Source organism: Seriola dumerili, unplaced genomic scaffold, assembly GCF_002260705.1.
Source record: "Seriola dumerili isolate Sdu_G_001 unplaced genomic scaffold, Sdu_1.0 BDQW01000242.1, whole genome shotgun sequence".
Lineage (NCBI taxonomy): Eukaryota > Metazoa > Chordata > Actinopteri > Carangiformes > Carangidae > Seriola > Seriola dumerili.
Genome location: NW_019174497.1, coordinates 7,493,179 through 7,513,400, shown reverse-complemented (window position 1 = coordinate 7,513,400; position 20,222 = coordinate 7,493,179). Strand labels below are relative to the sequence as shown.

Below are 20,222 nucleotides of genomic sequence, written 5' to 3'. Positions count from 1 at the left end.
GCAGTTTACAAAAAGAACTGCAGATTTACCATCAAAATTTTAAATTACTTTTGTAACCATGGGTTCTTGTTCAAGGCAGAGAGACAAAAGTCTTGTTTCTTGTTTCAATAACTGTGTCTGCGGATTAGAAATGACAACTGTTGCTGTTAAGCACGCTAAAGCTAATGTTAGTTCCATGAGTTTGTCCAAAACACTGTGAATTTTAATGTTTGCAGCTGATATGTTTTAAAACAAGAACCCCATAAAAATGGTCTTACACTATGCACTTAATAGCTACATGCATAAATCGGTATCTATTTATTCAATTAAATTAAAAATCTAAGTAAAAAGAGCTTCTCAGATGTAATTTGCTGCTTTTCTTTGTTTTATATCTCAGATTAAACTGAATATCCTTTGGGTTTTGGACTGTTGGTTCGACAAAACAACAGATTTGATGATGTAACCTTAGAGTAAATCAAATTAGCATGGGCATTGTATGGACCAAACAATTAGTAAGAAAATAATTGGCAGAAGTAAGGACTTCTTGGTCTGCACCCATCTAGTTAATCCAATTTAATCATTTAGGCTTATGCTCCTTCTCAACCTCCATGTCCCTCCAAGGAACATCGCCCAGCACTGCTCTCCCTGCAGACAAGACAATCGCAGTCCAGACTGTTCTCATCTGTAGTTCCCCGATCGTAGAGCATGCTACCAATTCAGGGGCATCTCTATCTTCAAGAATCTCTTGAAGACACATCTCCTCTCTTTAGCACCCTAACATACCTATCTCACACTTACTGTGCACTTCTTAACACTGATCTCCTTCCACTTTGTCTTACTGAACAGATTTAGTATTTGATTACTTCAAGGTCTCCTACTGCACTTAAGTTTTTGTTTTCTCCCTCACTCGAAAGGTGCTCTGTATAAAAGTGTCTGCTCAATGATTAAATGTAAATGTACATGTAATAATTCTGTCTGGCTGCTTAGATACACACTTGTCCATATTTTCAAACAGGAAAGACACAAAGTGTTTGACGAATGTTATTCTATTTCAGGTAATGTTAGCTGAGCTTACTGGAGTGTAAAAGAGCAGGACAGAGCAGCTAACGGTAGCTTAAAATCTAATAGCATTCAAGACTCTTCTCCACAGAGTGAGGAAATTTTGTGGGAAACTTTCTCTTTTAATGAAACTGGTAACCCCACAAAACATTTAACATAATTATTTATAAAAAATACATATAATTAAGGTAGTTAATGACATATATGCTCCATGGCCTTGCAAGTAATGCTCAGTTACTATGTAAGCTAGTTAGCTGGACATGCTAACGATTGCAGCTTATGTAAAATCAGACAAACTCTGTTTGTAAACACATTTGTTCATGTGTTTTCAGTTTTCAGAGAGGTTAAAATTCCTGATGCTGAGTATTGCACACCCTTGAGCCCCATGCACACTGATTGAACAAAGATTGACAGGTGTGCTGTGCACAGTTACATTTGCTAAGCTAGGAATGGACAAATACTGCTGGAAGAGGGGTTTAGCGGATTGTCACTTACTCAGTGTTGGATTCAACTTCAATAAGCATAACTGATGGGACATGTTTGAACACTGCTGTCCTGCAATTACTGTATTTCAACACCTAGTTTGGATTGGTGCTGGATTCATTTTGACGATCGTTTGTAAGGTTACAAAAATGAAAAGACTGAGCTGTGCTATTTGTTTCTGTTTTTGCATCGTCGTCTAGGACTGCAAGAGGTCCTGCCTTTTATTAGGAAATGAGAGTGGATGAAATAAATGATTGAGTGATTATCATAATGTTTTATATAGTCAAGCTGGCAAGCACAATTGCTGCACAACTCAAATTCAATTCGACCACATTTGTGCTGGTCAGGTCACTTCATTCATTATTGTGTAATCATGATAAATAGGGCTCCCAACAGGCACTTTTCAGAAGCACAAACCCTCCTTAGTGTTGTTCTGTTCGTCCACAGCATTTGTAAGTGTCTAGCTATCGACTGCTGAGAGGTCTCTTTTTTCTGGTTTGCTCCTTCTTCTTGAATGAATGTGGAGCAGACGTAAGCCCAGCCTTTCAGACAGTGCCAAGAGGCCGACATCCCTCCCACGTCACGATGCTCAAGGCCCCTGATTGATGCTTTGAGGTTTCAACAATTTAATGTAATCTCCCTAATGTCTGGGGATAAACAACGGCAAGCACCTGGAAACTTAGAACAACCTGCTCCTTGACATTTACATGTTTCCTTAACTGATGACCTCCTGAAATGTTAGCATGACTTTCTGCTCAGCCACTTGTTCTGCTGGTTTTACAGACAGAACAACATATTCAAGAGTATAACACCTGTTTTAAAATACATATCCTCCACTTCAGCCTGTTTCTGTTAATCCCGGTGGACACTCAATCCCAGGTGTTTAAACACAGTCACTCGACTCCCTGATGTAAAACCACAAAGTGACACCAGCTCCACCATTTGAACTTGTATTTAATCAGGTGGCGAGCTTCCTTTGTGGTGGCAAGGCACTGATTAGATTTGGAGATTGAGAGCCATTACAGGAGGCTGCAGCTGGATGATGACTTAAGTGCTGTTTCGCTTTCCTTTCTCTTCAGGAAGTGATTTATCTGGATGGGCCTGGCCTTAACTGACTGGGAGGTGCCCAATGGTGAGCAATACCATTCATAGATCATATCACCCTGCTCTGACCCTATCAACACTCTCTGTCCTCCCAATGGTGATTTATGGTTTCTGTACAAGTGAAAGTATGACATTACAATACTGGTTACATTCACAGCTTATTAGATGGGATCTTACTTTCACTTGTTCTTGTCCTTCACTTTGTGTGTCCTGTTTCATGTTAGGAGGACATGTTGAGGGAGCTGAAGCAACTACTTGATTAATAGATCAGTCAACTTGTAAAAAAATAATATGCAACTATTTGGATATTGAATTGTTTTAGCCATTTTCAAGAAAACAAATTGAAAAATGTTAAATATTCTGAAGTCAATCGTCAAACATATTAAAGGGGCTATTTGTACGTTTTCTCTGCTGCTAAACATAGTTTCTTGATTGGAGCAGGTGGTGGTGATTGTTGCTCGACAACAGATTCAGTCATCGTTGTATTTACAAGACAAGAGGTTATAATATTCCCTCTGAGCAGATACGTCTTCAGGGCAGGTTTGAGGCTACAGTGAGTCGCTATCAGAAACTGACTCGATGGACCTATCTGGTTAGCATTGCTAACTTCAGTAGAAGAAAAGACATGATAGAGACAAGAGTTAACTCTGGTGTTGCTTCCCACCACTGGAGACAGTAAAGGAATAAGTAAAGGAGTAAAGGAATGAAGTTTGATACAAAACTTGTGAGGTTTCTCTTAGACTGGTAAGTAAACAGCTGGCTATGTTGCAATAGCAAAATGTAAAAATAGCTCTAAACTGAATATCTTTTGGACTCTTGGTTGGACTCAACTTTGGACATTGGGAGGATATTTTTCGCTAGCGTCTGACATTTTTTAGAGTAAACGATTAATGGATTAATTAGAAAACATAATCATTAAAAAAAAAAAAAAACAATTGAGAAATAAAATGTAAGTTGTTCGAATGAATTCAAATGCAGTCCACTTAACACAATCATAAACTTAATGTTGCGAAATTGATGCGTATTTGTTCATTCCTGTTGCTATTAGCTGCCTCAGTCGAATGACAAGCTTTTTGATAGTTTATAGATAATGTTACTACAGACATTTTTTAAACGCAACAAACAGCCTTTGTACACAAGTCAAGTCAAGAACGCCTCCACATACTTCTCAGTAGTTTTGAGTGTGCCGTTTACTAATGCCCCCCACTGGAGTAGGTTACAAGACCTCCAACCTGAACGACCATATGTCATTTGTTCCAACCCTCTGAACCGACACAGAGGAGTGTCTCCTGAAATAATGCGGCAGGCATACCAGACTTTTGTTGTCATGGTTACAAGAATAAACATGTGGTTAAGCTTACGGAACAGTCACGGTTTGGTTAGGATTAGGCACAAAAATTACTTTGCAAGGTTTAGGAAAAGATCATGCTGTGGGTTACACTCGCTACTTTGTTAAGGTTAGAGGACCTTCGTCGCCATGGTTACAATAATAAATACGCTATTAAGGCTGTAACGCTCATGGATAAAAGGAACAACAATGACTATTGGTTTCAAATGGGAAACAAACAGCAGTGTCCAGGGTCATAGCTCTTTGTTTTGTTGACCCATCCGTCCGCACCAAACTGCTCCTGACATAAGTACTATGCCCACTAGAGGTCACCTCACTCTAAATGTAACTATGGGTCGTTATAAGCTGCTTTCACAGAGGACCTATTGTGTTGTTTTCTTGTATGTTATATCCTATATTTGAATAGTAGTTTTGATTCTGAATAAAAAGTGACAGCCCTAATACTGTATATGATAAACTAATGGACATAACTGTAGCTTTTCAAAATATAATAGTGTTTCTAACAAAGCATCTACAGTGCATACAGTCTGTACATGACTATCATGGCATGAAAGCTTTTTCTGCAATGCTTTTGTGCAGATACAGAATAGATAAAGCTGAAATAAATATGAAAAATGTACTTGTGTGTATTAACTATGTTAATATCAATTAACATGGAAAATATAAAAACATTTATTGTTATTTGGAAATATTTTTTTTAATGGGCTTGTTATAGGTACAATATAAGAAAGACATAGTGAATCACTATTAAGTGTCATGGAGAATAATAAGTGTGACAGCAAAAGGCATCCTCAACAGTATTTTAGTCAATCATGTCCACTGGGTACTTAGTGATTTTCTGCATTTCCCAGAATGCCCTTCATTAAGCCTTAGACAAACTGGTGTGAACTGTTTCCATTTATCTGTGGGCAGCACTTCAAGTATTGAAACCAGTGGTTGTAAATTGTTCCTCCTTTTCTAGGACTCACAAACACACAGAATCAGTCTGGTTTTAATCATTTGTTTTACAAGTTATTGAAAAAGAAACAACAAATATCCACTGAACATCTGACTTCTAATATCGAGCCAACTTCACTCTAATTATTTTTTTTAGTTGGAGTGAACAAAAAGAATAGCTGTCAGCAGAGAAACACTGACAGTCGTGCCCCTTGAACAAACACATGTTTTGTGGCTTCAGATCTTAAAGGAGTATTGAAGTTGCCTTGACTTTCTGTGGTGTCACTCATTGTTTGGCTGGTCATTTTGAAGCCACATAATATTTATATGTTTACCACTACATCCTGGAGCTGAAGCAGAGTCTGGACAATAGTCTAGTCAGTGGTTCCCAGGCTGGGAGTTGGATCCCCCTCACGCGATCATAAGATAAAATAAGTTGTTAAGTTGTTTTTAAATACTTGATAATTTCACCATTTTTGTCTTGTATAATTATTCAAATAAAATAATCTGAGGAAAAGGTTTCCCTTATTAGAAAGGACCTGAAGCACATTTTGACTTGAAGCAAATGTGGAACTAATAACATTGTTCAATGGAAGTATTGCATTAAGCTAAAACAGTAACCCATTATGCATAACACCAGGGAGAAGGTGGAACCAGCAAATAAACTGCCAACTGTGACTGCACCCACCTATCACTTAAAGCAGCCACGCCCTCAATTATGCATAATTTTAAGCATTAATAAAATTTAAATAGGTAAGTTACAGTTGTCATGGAGGGGGGAATTAAGAATAGAGACCAAAATATTTTCTTTTGTACCAGTCTGTAATGTTGGACATTTTAACATGGGAGTCTATGGGGATTGACTCTGTTGGAGCCAGACTCTAGTGGTCAGTAGAGGAACTGCAGTTTTTGGTACATCAGTGTTAGCTTCATTTTTCAGCGCCGGAGGTTGATGCTTGGTATACATGTATTTACAGAAGACTGAACTTGTTTGTCCACCTTCATGTGTGTTTTGCAAGCACTGATTTTTGGTTTCTAAATGAGATTCTTAATAGTCCCAACACTGACACAGTCGCATAGCTTTTGAACTCATGCAATGAAACCATTGTGTGTGTTACTTAAGTGTATGTGTGTGCATGACTTGAAACATCCGTGTACAGTCCATCACCTCTTTAATGAGCTCAGCCATTATGCTGACATATAGCACAGCCGTCCTACATGCCCAGGAGTATCAATAACACAACTCGTGTGTTGGCATCAATTCTGCAGGTGTGCACTTTTTTTTTACATTTACACACAAGATACTTGACTGGTCTAATAGAGCTGAGCCATTAAGGTGACATATAGCATAACGTTTGTTCACATCCAATAATACCATAGCAGCAGCAGCAGCAGCAGCAGCAGCAGCAGCAGCAGCAGCAGCAGCAACAGACATAGTGGTCATTGTGTCCCCAGTAATAACTTACACTACGGTGGGTGTGTTGATCTCAGCTCGGGTAGGCCTGGCTTCAAAGGTTACCGTATCGACTCAGCGCTCCAAAGTTTTTTCAGGAAGTCAGGAAGAAAACTTTGGAGGAGTCAGGGTGGCCTGTGCAGCTCCCTGGGGTGAAGTCAGATGCAGATGAGCTGAAAGGAACACCCATGCTGAAAATAATGATCCCATATACGTAAGCATTCACATATAGGGATACACTCACCCACACGCTGGAACACAATATACCACAGAGATGACATATAACACACATTTATTTTTTAGTTCAACTGTGACACAACCACACCACACACTGTTCAATTGATTTTAAAAGGCCATGTAAAAACACACACAGTAGATGATCACATAGATCATCACACACAGCTGAAGTTAAGACAGAACTCTTCTCAGATCTTTATGAGACAAAGGTGTGTCCATTCCTTTTCTCTTAAGTACACACAAACAACAACAACCTTGTCTTTCCACATTCGCGGGGACCCGTCACCGACATAATGCATTCCGGAGCAGCCCTAACACTAATCTTAACCATCACAAAAGAATGCTTAACCGTACCCCTTAACCCTCTAGAAACCACAAGTAAAGTGGGCTCCTAGTTCGTAGCTTGATGCGTATGTAGGTAGGCTGTTAATTTTGTCGGAAGGTTGGTAAATACTAAGAGAGTTTTTTTTTTTTAGCAACATATTTATAGTCTTCCATGAAGTCGCTGCTTGAACAGGTTAACACTGCTCAATGCTCAAAGTTTTGGAAGAAAATGAAGCTGTTTAGAGAAAGTTATCATTTTAGAACAAGTCTGTGGTCGTCTGGTATGTTTCCATCTGTCCAGAGTAAGTTATGGCAGGACAGAGGGTGTGCAGGTAGAAAAGCGATGTAGGTACATAGATGTGGCATGAGTCCCGGCAGCTGTCTATTCAGCGGTGATTTAGCGTCTGACATAGGTGAGCCTTGTGCCTCAATAGCACTAAAAGGCTCATCCTGTCTAATGGGGTTCCTCTATGACGCAGACAAGGAGAGGCAACCCCTCCCCTTCTTTTACTCTGACATATAATCCTACACACACACACTCGCACGCAAGCACACACACACACACACACACGCACACACACAAACACACTTACTGTACATCCATTCATTTTGCCCAGTGTGCACACAGACTTTGAGTGCACACACACAGACACACACATATCAAACACACACATGCTCATCTGTGTGCACACACAATACACTGTACAAACACACACGCATGCCGTCCTGCACACTAATGAAAAGGAAGGGAATTGAGACACTGCACGACAAACAGTTGTGTAATTGCTTTTGAGAAACGGCTCTTGTCAGAGGCGGTCATCGATTGATCTCGCTGAAGACAACTCGTTTACTTAGTGTGTGGGAGGAGGCCCAGGCGGCAGTGATCATTACTGGACCGACTGTGGTATCACTTTATTAACTTAATATGGTTTGATGATTCACTGTAGAGGGGAGGGGTGGGGTGGGGTGGGGGGGCTGTCATGCGCAGCTTAGGAAGATTTTATTGCAAACTACAACAAACAAAACACAATTGAACTTGGAGAAGACAAAAAAATTGCACAACGCATTGTAGTTTTAAAGTAATTTGATGGATACTTTGAACACAGTTGACTCATATGCATGGTTACAAAATATGTTAAGATAAGAAGTTCATTGTTTGCAGTGAATCACATCATTTTGCCCCAAATCAAATCAATAACAAGCGGATTACATAAACTGATTGTAGATGGTCTATGCTGAGCTGAAGCGCAGTGGGTGTAGTGCTGGAGTTGGTGCTATCCAAACAGTGTTATGAATGAAGAGCCCAGGAGTGCGTCACTGTGTAGTATACATCCCTCCCCAGCAGATGGCCCCGCCTGCAAGTGCTTAGCAGAGAGGGTGGCGGTGGTGTTGGTTGGGGGGGGGGGCGCCCTTATCGATTTGGCATTTGAGATATAGCATGCAATGTAACATTTTTGGAAGGTTCTTAAAATATTTATTGCTGGTGAAGCTTCTCCACGGCCACCGGTTTGCTTTGCCTCCTATTTAATTAATGACATCAATGCAAATTGGGGATAGCAAATGGTCAAAATGACTGGTGGATTTTGTGAATGGAGCACTTAGTGACTAAGGAATGACGTCAGCACAAAGCCATATCCCTTATTAGTGAGCCAGGACTGAGGAGAGACATCCCATTGGCTCACCGTAGCATCAGAGCGATGTGATTGGCTGCCGGCGGATAATTAAACACCTACACAGTCAATGCACAAATCCAAGTGGTGGGATATATAGGCTGGTGCGTTGGCGCTGCATGCAACAGAATCAAGAGTTATTCTGCAAGTTGAGAGAAAGTCAACTTATTGTGTTTTGCATAGAGATACATAGAGATTTATATTTATAAAATTTTTTTTTGCTGGGTGATTATCACTGAAGGTAAGTGTTGACTTTTAACGCTGTATTGGGCAAAGTGTTGGAATGGCCGTTTGACTATAAATGTACCTGATAAGCTGTTTGCATGTGTGTGTAGATCAGAGGGGATATGGACACAGAGTCACTGCATTAGTCTGCGGTGACGTGATTGTGTTGGTAATGGGATTGGAGTGTGGCCACTGGGGTCACCAGTATCACCACCATCACCCATTTTGTGAGGGTTCAGTCTGCTACTAGAAGGCCAGAGTGAGAGAGAGAAAAGGGAAGAAAGACAGAGAAGAAGAAAGGGGGTCAAAGATGAGAAGAAGCTGAAGTAAAGAACAGTAAGAAAAAGCAAAAAAGAAAGAAGAGATGGACAGGAGGATGCAGGTTTAAGTGTGTGTGTGTGTGTGTGTGTCTGTGTGTGGGTGAGAGAGAGAGAGCAAGAGAGAGAGAGAGAGAGAGAGAGAGAGAGTGCTGGCAGCTCATTACACTAATGCACTGGTCCCTTAGGGAGTTGGCAAGCTTGGAGCCCCCCCCCTCCCTTTCGCTTCTCACCCCTCCTCTTCCAGCGCTAGCAAGTGCTACATGCATCACACAGTCTAGGACCCCCACCTAACCTCACACACACACACACACACCCACACACACACACACTCACACACACACACTCCCACCCACAGACATGCCACACTCTGAGAACCTGAGGCGTATACGACATGAGAGAAGTACCTGTCCTGTGCTCTTGGCTGGATGTGTTGGAGGAACAGTGCGTTTTGCAGAAGAAGAGTAGGGGGGATTGTTCTGAAGGGGTGTTTTGTGGAAGTAAAAGTGAAGACGTTCAGCAGGAGACCAGAGCTAAATAGTGGCAAGCTGGGATGTGGGTAGAGCTGAGCTCACCTCTCGGGGAAATGACAGAAAGCTTTTTTTTTTTGTCTTGTTGCAACTTCCTCCCAACAGCACGAGCAGATCAGACACCTGAAAGTATATTTTTTTAGACGTATGTTGATGAATTTTTAAGTGACTTGAGAACTTGTTGTTTTAGCGGTGTATGAGTGTGAACGGCTGCAGTCTTGTGCACAAGCAGCTGATGGGGGGTGTCTCTCTTGCTGTGTAGGGGACCATGGTTATGTTGAAGATCTCTGCTTTCCTCGTTGCCTACGCCCTGGTCATTTGCCAGATGTACTGCTCACAAGCCGCCCCTGCCAGGTGAGATGCTCCGCATTCGCACTCGCACTCGCACACTCTCAGCTGACATGCATTTTTCCAGCAACTTGAAATGCAAACAGTAGAATTACAAGCAACCAGTGGGAAGGAGTCGACAAGCGGGGGCAAAAAGATGCCTCAATGTGTTTTCTGTGCTGCTGGAAAAATATGAATAATTGAGGAAAGATTTGTGTATGAGAGGGACAGAGTGATGCAAACACATGTCAAGATACATGATATGTACATATAGATATGTACAAGTCTACAGCAGGTCTAACAATGTGCATGCACACAGAATTATTTGTTTATCTTAATAATTTATGGAGGTAAATTTTAGGCACAGTTGGGATTTCTTAGGTTGAAAATGTGTCTTCAACCACATACTTTGAAGTAGTAAAATAATGTATATCTTATTAATTTGATTTTCCTAATCAATATTTAAAGTTTCACTAGCTTATTTTAACTGTCATCTAATTTGATGACACTACTCAAACTGCAAATGGAAACAAAAAAAGAACCAAAGAAGTGAAAAAAGACAGGACAAAAAAAGTGTAATTCACTTCTTGGGGAGATAAATGTGATCCATGTATTTATATGAAGCCTCATTCAAGCCACACCCCTCACTGTTCCCATGAAGCTATCGATTTAGTGATAAATCTGAAGCCGGCTGCACATCAGCCCCTCTCTCTCAGATGGGGCACTTTCCGCAGATTGTTTCCCCCGCGTTGGCCGGGGGCCCTCAAACTCAGACGTCATCCCTCTCAGAGTTGGTGACGTCCCAGCCAACCGGCCCCCTCCCCCCCGACCCGTCCTATCCATCCAGCCAGTCGACCGGCACCCTACCCCACCCTAACACCCTCATACACACCCCCCTCCTTTTAACTGCAGGTGATAATTCCATAGCGAGGGATTTAATACTGATCTCAATGCCTGTCCTCCCTCAACCCTCCTGACCCCTAAACCTCCTCCTGCTCGCCCTCCCCTTCTTCACCACAGACCGGGTCTAGAGTCCATGTCAGACCGAGTCACGCTCACGGACTACGAGGCGCGAAGGTTACTCAACGCCATCGTGAAGGAGTTTGTGCAGATGACGGCGGAGGAGCTGGAGCAGCAGGCGACTGAAGGAAACAGGTACAGATGACTCCTCTTTTGTTTTAACCCGTGTTCAACATTTTTTCCCTGTGAAGACACAGACAGTGAAGGCTGACTAATAACACGATAGAAGGTAACTGGTTAAACTCAACTTTTTTGGCCTAAATATAAGGGACTTTAAGCTGGAACCATTTCCTGGTTCCACTTTGACACCACTGAGGATGCGTCTTTTTAGGGCCCTCACTTCACTCAGGTGTAGAGGTATGTACTTCTCGGCAGACCAACAGACAGAAAAACTGATTCTTCCCAAGAACAGATGCTAATACACGCACACACACACACACACACACACACAAAAACAATCCCTATTCTCTGTCTTGACCCTGCTCCTGCATGGATGAGTTTGATTTTGACTTTGTTTGAAGGGACTATTTCCAGCCTGCCTGCCGGGCATGTGAGCAGTGTGTGCCTAACGGAACGAATAAGTGTGCATGATGTCAATTAAGTGAAGTTGCATGACATTGGGAAGCGACTGGTTTCTGTTTGTTCTGTGGGTGTAAACGATGCGACAAGAGGGGATTGACTGGGGGGGTGGGGGATGGCGGTTTTGGCGCATGAGGGGATGGATGACAAGTTCTTTGAATGAAGGGAAGGGAGGAAAAGCATGATACTAGTGTGTGTGTGAGTGTGTGAGTGTGTCTGTGTGTGTGTTTGGAGGGGGAATGTTTTCATATTTACTTTTTGATACCTGCGATGGCATGAGAAAGAAATGCATGTGAGAGAAATGGAGCGTGAGTGAAAGGAAAAAGGAAAAGAGATAAAGAAAGTGTTACCTGCATGTTTTCTCATATCTATGAGCCTGTTCTCTGCATGTGTTCTGTGTGTCCCCTCCCCGACAGCATGGACAGGCCCCTAACCAAGCGCTGCTCCAACCTCAGCACCTGTGTGTTGGGCAAACTGTCTCAGGAGCTGCACAAGTTGCAGACGTTCCCTCGCACGAACGTGGGAGCAGGAACGCCCGGCAAGAAGCGCAGTGCGCCTGAGAGTGACAGCTATGCAAGCTACGGCGAGACATTTGACAGCATCTAACCCCCTCCTCATCCTCATCCTCCCTCAGCCCCTCTTTTACCTTTACCACATCTCCTCCTACCCCTCCCCCTCTTCCTCTCCTTTCCTTTTCTCCTGTCCTGTCCTCTAACTCTCCTCATCCCAGTTTCTTCCTCATCATTTTGGGACTGGCAAGTGCATGTTGATTTTACCTGCTTGATTGAAATGAGAAGAACATGGCCTTTAACTGCAACCAACCTTTCAGTCCCCCCACCCCTCCCCCCCACCCCTCTGTTTTTTTGGCAGAGAATGAATTGCCCCGATCATTTCAGACAATCAGACTTAGTTTTCATTAATGTAATTCAGGATCTGGTTCAGACATCCATCTTTGTGTACTGTACGTGGAGCCATTTCATGGCAATTCAAAGCCCCTGAAACTAAAGAGTTGAGAGAGATCACTTAATCGAACCATTAATAAATGATCCACTCATGCGACACCATGTTTGTTGTTCAATAAACGTATTTTTCTACCAGGAAGCGTTAGTTCACTTTCATTCTTAGGGATGCTTTAAAACAGTCATGGACTCATTTGCAAATATGGACATTAAATGGACATTAAATAGGGTTTTAGACAAGCTGACTTGAAATTATCTCTGAAGCTCTCATCGAGTCCAAAGGTAAGAAAAATGACAAACTACAGGAAATATACCACTAAACTTTGCATGCTTGATGTATATTTTTTTAACTTCTGTGTTGTATCATCATGTTTTGTCTGTGCTGTGAGGAGAACGTTGATAACATAGATGCGTGTCACACCCGATCTCGGCGTTAATCCATTGTTTGCTCTCCTGAAGCAGCGTTACAGCACAGAAGCGAGCCTGCAACACGGCAACCTGCGTGACTCACCGCCTGGCGGACTTCCTCAGCAGGTCGGGGGGAATGGGCAACAGCAACTTCGTCCCCACCAACGTCGGCGCCAAGGCCTTCGGCAGGCGGAGGAGAAGCGTCCAGATGTGAGGGTCGTCAGGGAAATGGTAAATAAAGACTACAAGTGACTTGTGACTACATGTTGCAACACAAGGATTTGGATAGTCATACCTAACTTGAATTATCTTTTTTATTACAAATGGATTCATATCATTTTGGATTCATCCTGTAATAATTCAATCTTTCTTTCTGTCTTTCTTTTATTCCAGAGGTTGAAAAAAAAAGAAAACATCAGAAAAAAACAGAGAGCAAAAACCAACAAAAACAAAATCGAAGCGGAAAATAAACACTGAACTGGCCCTTTATCCACTCTCTCACCTTCTTATGGGAAAAAAAGATGTCACAGGACTCCTCGTCCCCATTTCCATCCTGTTAGTGAAACCTTTTGCTTTTGGCAAATAAGAGAAAAAAAAGAGAAAAAAAAAGCACTTTAGTTTATGTACATGAACAAATGAACTCCTGAAGAAAAGAAAAAAAAAAAGACATCCTAATGGTTCCTCTTTTTTATACATGACTATCATTGGAAAAATAAAATGAAAGCAGCAGTGGTTATCACCTTATTTTCTTCCTCCTTTCACCTCGTTAGAGCACATTTCTTCCATGCGATGCTTCCCATTTGAGATCTATACTCCATCCTACATACATCCTCCATATTTACCCCCCCCCCCCTTCTCCTTTCCTCCCGAGGGTACCCTGTTTTTCTGTGTGCCAGAGGGACGCCATTAAAGATCAGCCTACCCAAGGCCCCCCCACAACGGCTGTTGTCTTGTGCCTTGATGTAGAACAATTTACATGAACATGATTGTACAGTTCTGTTTCGAGACGATAACGAAGACCCGAGCGAGGATGAAGAGAACGAAGACAGATTAATATTGTAAACAATATTGTGAAAACAAATTTCAGCAAGATTAAAATGTATTTTAGATACACTCGGGTTTGGGGTACTTGTGTTGTTCTTCAAAGGTTTTTAAGCATTTAGGTGTAGAAAGAGACTGAATGATTGAGAGGTTGAAAAGCTTATATTTGTACATTAACTGTTGGAATATTAATAAATATTGCCCATAAATTATAAATGACAAATCTGAAGTAGAACCTAGAGTGATTTGTAATTCATTGGTTATAAATTTGATAATATTTCCCACCAACAGATACACACTCACATCCTGAAAAATGTGTCGCATGCATCTATGATTTCGCAAAAATGAAATCCACAGTCATACAAAAACACTGTTGGGCAGGTATAAACACATCAGATTCACTGACTGACGCCACAGCAGCATGGATATGTTGAGATACATGATAATACGAGACAATAACTGCATGGGTAATTGCTAAATAAAAGGCAGTCAAACCTGCAGTCAGACTTGTTCTTCTTTAGCTCCAGTGGAGGTTAATGCACAACATTCAGATCAATCAGAATCACTATATATTTCCATTTCCATAAATCTATTTTCCACATACAAGTGCAAACATTATTCAAAAGATTGTCTGTTTTGGCATAAACAGGACACTAAATGTATTCTCTTCCATTTCAGATACAGCTCACACAACGATACATTGTTCAAGTTGTCTTTACATACTGCACTTAAGACAACTGACAGACTGGCTCATTTTTAATCATCAGATGTGCAGTCACATGCAGGATCCGGGATGACTGAACAGTTTGGGGTTCTCTTGTTCTTACAACAGCACTCCAATAGGTGGCAATACAATTATCTTCTTTACAAACGTCTGAGTGGAACACAACACTGCAGAGTCTCACAGGTCTGACTCAAGTCACAAAAGCATCAAAGTCTCTTCCGGTGATGAACGTGAACCACCTCAGCAGGTGTTTCTAAGGCTGCTGCACAATTGATCTCAACCCTGAGCGAGTGAGAAGGAAATGTAAGATGATACAAGAGATGAATCGGTTGCATAAGGTTTTCTACTCTTGTATGAACAACAATGAGGTGTAAAAACACTGACCTGTTGAACACTCCTGAATGCATATCACGGCGGCAAATTACCCACCAATGCTTCATAACAAGGATGTGAGGTTTTGATGGGTTTCGATTAATGAAAAGAAAGTAAATTGCCTTTGAAAAGAAGATGCGCTTCTTATTCAATGCAGACTGTAGCTGTATGACAGTAAATTCCTTGAAGTCAGTGACTCACACAAATCAACTTCCTGCTGCTTCTGCTGACACACATGATGCGTCACATGAACAAACTTCTCTCCAAACTACAGAGCAAAAACGTTGTGAGCTCAAATCCTGATCAAGCTGAAGAGATGCTTAACTTAAAGGTCCCATATAGTATAAAGGTTTCTGTCCATGTGTAGCTTGATTATAAAGCAGGTCTAGGTTGTATATTAATACTCTGAAAGTATCAAAGCCTCAGTCCACAGAGAAATACACACAGCCTGTATTCAGAAACTGAGCCTTAAAACCAGCCGTCAGGACTTCTGGAACTTTGTGATGTCACAACAAAGCAGCACCACTCTGCCGCAAGCCCCGCCCACCTGGGCCCACCGTCCAACTTTGTAGGGTTTGGTTTCTCTGAGACCTTCAGAGAGAAGCCTAAGAGAGGAGATGTAAAACTATCTTGAGATGGTTTTTGGTTCTTAAAACCACAAATATATCTTTTTATGAATCAACACTTGAAAACTGTAAACACACTGGAAAAATGTAAAATATGGGACTCTTAACAACAGCACTGAGGCGTCCTTTAGTGAGGCATTCAACCCTCACCGGCTCCAACTAGTCTCCACTAGAAGATTTTGTTGCTGTTCAAGAAAAGGTGAACATCATTAGAGCAAAATGAAACATGAATCTTGTATTTTGAAAGGCAGTAACAGGAAACAAAACATTAATTTCACATAAATCACATTAATTGCACAAACTAGTGCAGATAACTCTGACGCAAATACATAATTACACATTTTGATGTTGTATTTCCCAACAATAACACACCCTGTACGCACTGCCAGTGGTTTCTAATGATTTGAGGTACAGTGTTTCCAGAAAAATCACAGACAGAGCTAAAAAGAATAAAACAAATAAAGGCCCTTCGCTTTTTAGAAGATAAATACGGGATGTAGGTTTGGAAAATTGAGGGGATAATGAGCCCATTCAATAAGGGTGAAAGTGAAAAACAGGATACACTTGATCCTATTTGGTTGCACGGATGGATGCCAAGTGTGCACCAGAGCAAATACAGGATATTTGTCACTATGTGCATCGCACCCAAGCACACAGGGACTGTGAGTACTGAGGAAAAAGATGTATTTTTGTAAAACATTTCATTTAGATGAATTCCAATAAAAAAAAAAAAAGAAAACAAATATCAACACCAGGCGTACCGTGTCCACACTATAGACATTTAAAGCATTAAATGATTGGTTATGATGCCAACTGTTCGACTGCATGACTTATTCATTCTCAGATGAGAGGATATGTGTGACTAATATGTGAACTTATGCTGTTTGAGTATAAACAGAAAAGGGGATTTGTGCCTTATTCCCCCTCAAGCCTTAAAACCCTCATCTGTCAGTTGTTTTTACAGCCTTTCCACTCATGCTCTCTCTCTGCCTCACTATCTGTCTGCGTGTCTGTCTGTCCGTCTGTCTGGAGACAATCAGTGCTGAAGTCGGAGCCATGCTGGAATCCACATGGAAACTTTTCGTGCTTGACTGTGGAGGAAAAAAAATAACCCCCTCCCCTCTTCTCCATATTCTGATAATTGAGGGGGACGGGAGGTTGAGGGCTGATTCGTGGGTCGGTTTGGTTTTAGGCTTCTTTCTCGGCAGTAATCTAACAATCCCACAATGCCAATGAGAAAAGCAGTCCTAATGACACACAGCTGCATCGAATGGGGCCCTTCCAGTTGAAAATTAGATGGTTCGTATAAGAGAAACTGAGAAGCAAGCCCCCATCTCCAGAGAGAAGACGTGCCACTGGTCCAGTTCCCAGAAAAATGCACCGCAAATGCATTTCAAACCTGAGGGTTTGGAAGATGCTCCTGTTTTTAATGTTTTAACTGAATAGTTTTGGGAAACAGAGAGCCGAAATCACAACGTCATATCCAGGCTAGAGTCTGTTCAACCAGCTTCTGTAACTGAACACAGTCTCTCATTCAGCATTTCTTTCTTTCTTTCTTTCATCTGCCTCTCTGAAAAAATAAAACATGTTCCTGGGCCTTACTTTCCATATTTGTGATTTGGTTCAATCCATATATGTAAAAATCACCAAAGCTTTTCTCAATATCTTTTTTAGCAGTAATTTCTTTTGTGTAAAACATCTAAAATGGGAGAGTCCATGGATTTTTGTGGAGCTGTAACATTTTGTCAGATTCTCTTGGGCTTATGGGAAATTGTGTTCGCTGAAGGCCTCTGAAAACAGAAATACTGACCAAAAAATGATATTAGAATTTTTTTTTTTTAATGACTGTCCTTATCTGGCCATATGGAGTAAACCACATGACAAACTGTTGAGTGATGTCATGCTCAAAGGCTAGATTTTAGTTATTAGCATAGTTACAAATGTCATTTTAAATTAAGTTTTCATATTTCTGTTACAGTACCCTTAAGTTCCAGTTTCACTTCAGTTCCGTGTATGACTGTTTACATTATACAGTTTCTTATTTCTGTAGGATAACTATAAAGCTAGAGCCAGCAAGCAGGTTAGCTTAGCATTAAGACTGGAGACAGAGGGAAACAGCTAGCTTAGCTCTGACCAAAGTAAATACAGCTTCCTATGGGTTTAAACTAAACTTCTTTGGCTTAAATAAAAAGGTAAAATTGGGCTGCCATGCTGATGAGTTTATGCAGAAACCAACCAAGATAGTGTGTTACCTATTTTGCTTTAGAATGAATGAATGAATGAATGACATTTTTATTACTGCACTGGCTAACAAGACACTATGAATTCATACATGTCAGCACCACAGTGCTTCAAATACAAACAACAGAGAAAGTCAATAACAGAAAAAGCACCTTCAGCATCAGAAATTACTTAGAGATTAAAATTTTTGACCAGAGTCAGTCCATCTGTTTCCCCCCTGTTTCAAATCTTAATACTAAGCTACAGTCATGCCCTGCCTCTAGCTTCATATTTAGCATACAGACTTAGAGTGGTATCATTCCTCTTCAGAGAGCCAAAGTGAAGTCTGAACGTCTGGGTTCTGCGCCAAGAGTAAGAAAACTTCACTCAAAATCAGACTGAAAAATGTGAATAACAAAAAATCTGGGGTCTTACTCAACAGTAGGTCAGTATGTTTAGACACAGAAGTTTATGTAATATTGTTGTTCACTAAGTTTGTCTGTTTTACGCAGGCTTTAACATACACCATTTCCCATAATCCTTAGACTGTAGAAGGCTTAAAGTGATAGTTTGAGTTATTTGACGTGGGGTTGAGTGAAGTACCTATCTATAGTCATTGTATTACCTGCAGCAGTAGCAGAATGGTGCCCTGTCAGTTAAGAGAAGCAGCAGGAGCACTGGAACAGGAACCGTGTCTGACTCACCTGATCTGCGGTCTAATACAGTGAGGACTGTAGGTGCATTTGTGCGTATTAATACAGTATTCATCGATTCAACAACACTTTATATACACTGAACTGATATTTGCTTTTAGCTTAGACTTTTTTAGAGTAGCTAAAACAAATTTTTGCAGATGTCCCCGTCCACAGGTGCTCCTGCTGCTTCTCTAAACTGGGAACACGCTGATCCGAATCTACTGCAGGCAATACACATACTACAGATAACTACCTCACACAACCCTGCCTCAAATAACCCCAACTATAACTTTGACATCACGCCTCAACAACAGAGGGGAGGCTATGAGTGAGTCAAGGGGCCACAGTCAGCCCAGATCACCAGCAGGACATAGAGGACTACGATTAAAGCTGAAAGGTTGGAAAAATGTATGATAACAAAATTCTGGAAAGAATGTCAGAACTTCGGTTCTGTATAAGTTTGTTTCCCAAAATGCTGGTCTATTCCTCTAAAGGAATAGTTAGCTAAGGATTACCTTCACACATAGCAATGTGCTTCCATGACCACTCTCCTGATGCTTTCACCAGGAAATGAGGTAAAATTTGTGAGGAAATTAGCTGTTTACGTTCAGATTTAAGCTAAAGCTAATATTTATTGACTCTATCTAGTGTAACAGGCCCTTATGTGCACATGGGAGTGCGCGTGGAGCCGCCCCCTTCACATAATCACATGGTAATTATTCACTCAAGAATACGTAGCCATATTAACTGCAGCAACCCAGACCAGCTGAGTCTTGCTCGTAATGGGAAACAGCCGACTGCCGTTTATATTTTCATTTTCCTTCCTCATCTTTAAAGCTCCCAATTTTTCCATAAGGTAGTCATTTCCAAGGCTGACGTGAAACCAGACACCTAGGAGCACTCATGGTGAAGGGCCAGAAACAACATACGGCCGGTCCGACATCCTCTCACCTTCCCCAATCCCCCCTCTCCTTCTTGTGCGACTGTTCCTGGGAAGGTAAACACCCTTTCACCGTGTCAGAAATGGGATTTCATTCTGCTGCCACGGCAGTTCCTTCATCTGGCCTTCTTTTCTGTCCCTCCCTCTCTTTCTTCTCCTCCCCTCACTCCCATTGCTGCCACATCTGGAACCCAGCCCCTCATTTATTTATGTGGTCTGTGTTGTTTCTTTTCTTATTCTTTTTCTTTTTTTTAAACTAACTTATTTAAAAGTCCTTTACCTTTTCTCGCTGGCAGTTCTCTCCATCTGATGAGGTCTGCAATTACATCTCGCCATAACTGGTCAAGCTGCAATTACATGCTCCTGCACTGAATCTCCCCCCCCCCCCTTCTCTGAACAGCACCACTGCTCATATGGCAGACCGAAATAGAATAGTTTCATGTCTGTTTGGATGGCGGCCCAGCTGAAACTATGCTCCGCCGCTTGACTGACAGTGGGATGTGGGCTTTTTCTCCCCAAGAAAAACCTTTAAGGCCGGTCACGTTTAGACTCTGAGCAGTTGTACTCCAGCAGGCTCTGGTGGTGGTTGGCCCAGCTGGGCTCCAAGAAAGGGGAACAGGGCAAGACAAAGTTAGAGTGAGTGAAA

At 41.5% G+C, this 20,222-nt stretch overlaps 1 protein-coding gene across 1 annotated transcript; it reads left to right on the top strand.

Moving 5' to 3' along the window:
* The first annotated feature begins 9,933 nt into the window (after positions 1–9,933).
* LOC111229841 (calcitonin-1-like) lies at positions 9,934–12,197 on the top strand. The gene is made up of 3 exons (XM_022756325.1): positions 9,934–10,019; positions 11,013–11,147; positions 12,008–12,197. Exons 1-3 carry the CDS (start codon positions 9,934–9,936, stop codon positions 12,195–12,197), a joined length of 411 nt encoding a protein of 136 aa, XP_022612046.1.
* The last annotated feature ends 8,025 nt before the right edge of the window (positions 12,198–20,222 follow it).

What these genes read in the sequence shown, in the direction of transcription:
- LOC111229841 (XM_022756325.1), top strand. Translation starts at nt 9,934, where the DNA reads ATGGTTATGTTGAAGATCTCTGCTTTCCTCGTTGCCTACGCCCTGGTC. An exon ending in TCACAAGCCGCCCCTGCCAG is followed by an intron (nt 10,020 to 11,012) that starts GTGAGATGCTCC and finishes TCTTCACCACAG; the next exon opens with ACCGGGTCTAGAGTCCATGT. An exon ending in CAGGCGACTGAAGGAAACAG is followed by an intron (nt 11,148 to 12,007) that starts GTACAGATGACT and finishes CCTCCCCGACAG; the next exon opens with CATGGACAGGCCCCTAACCA.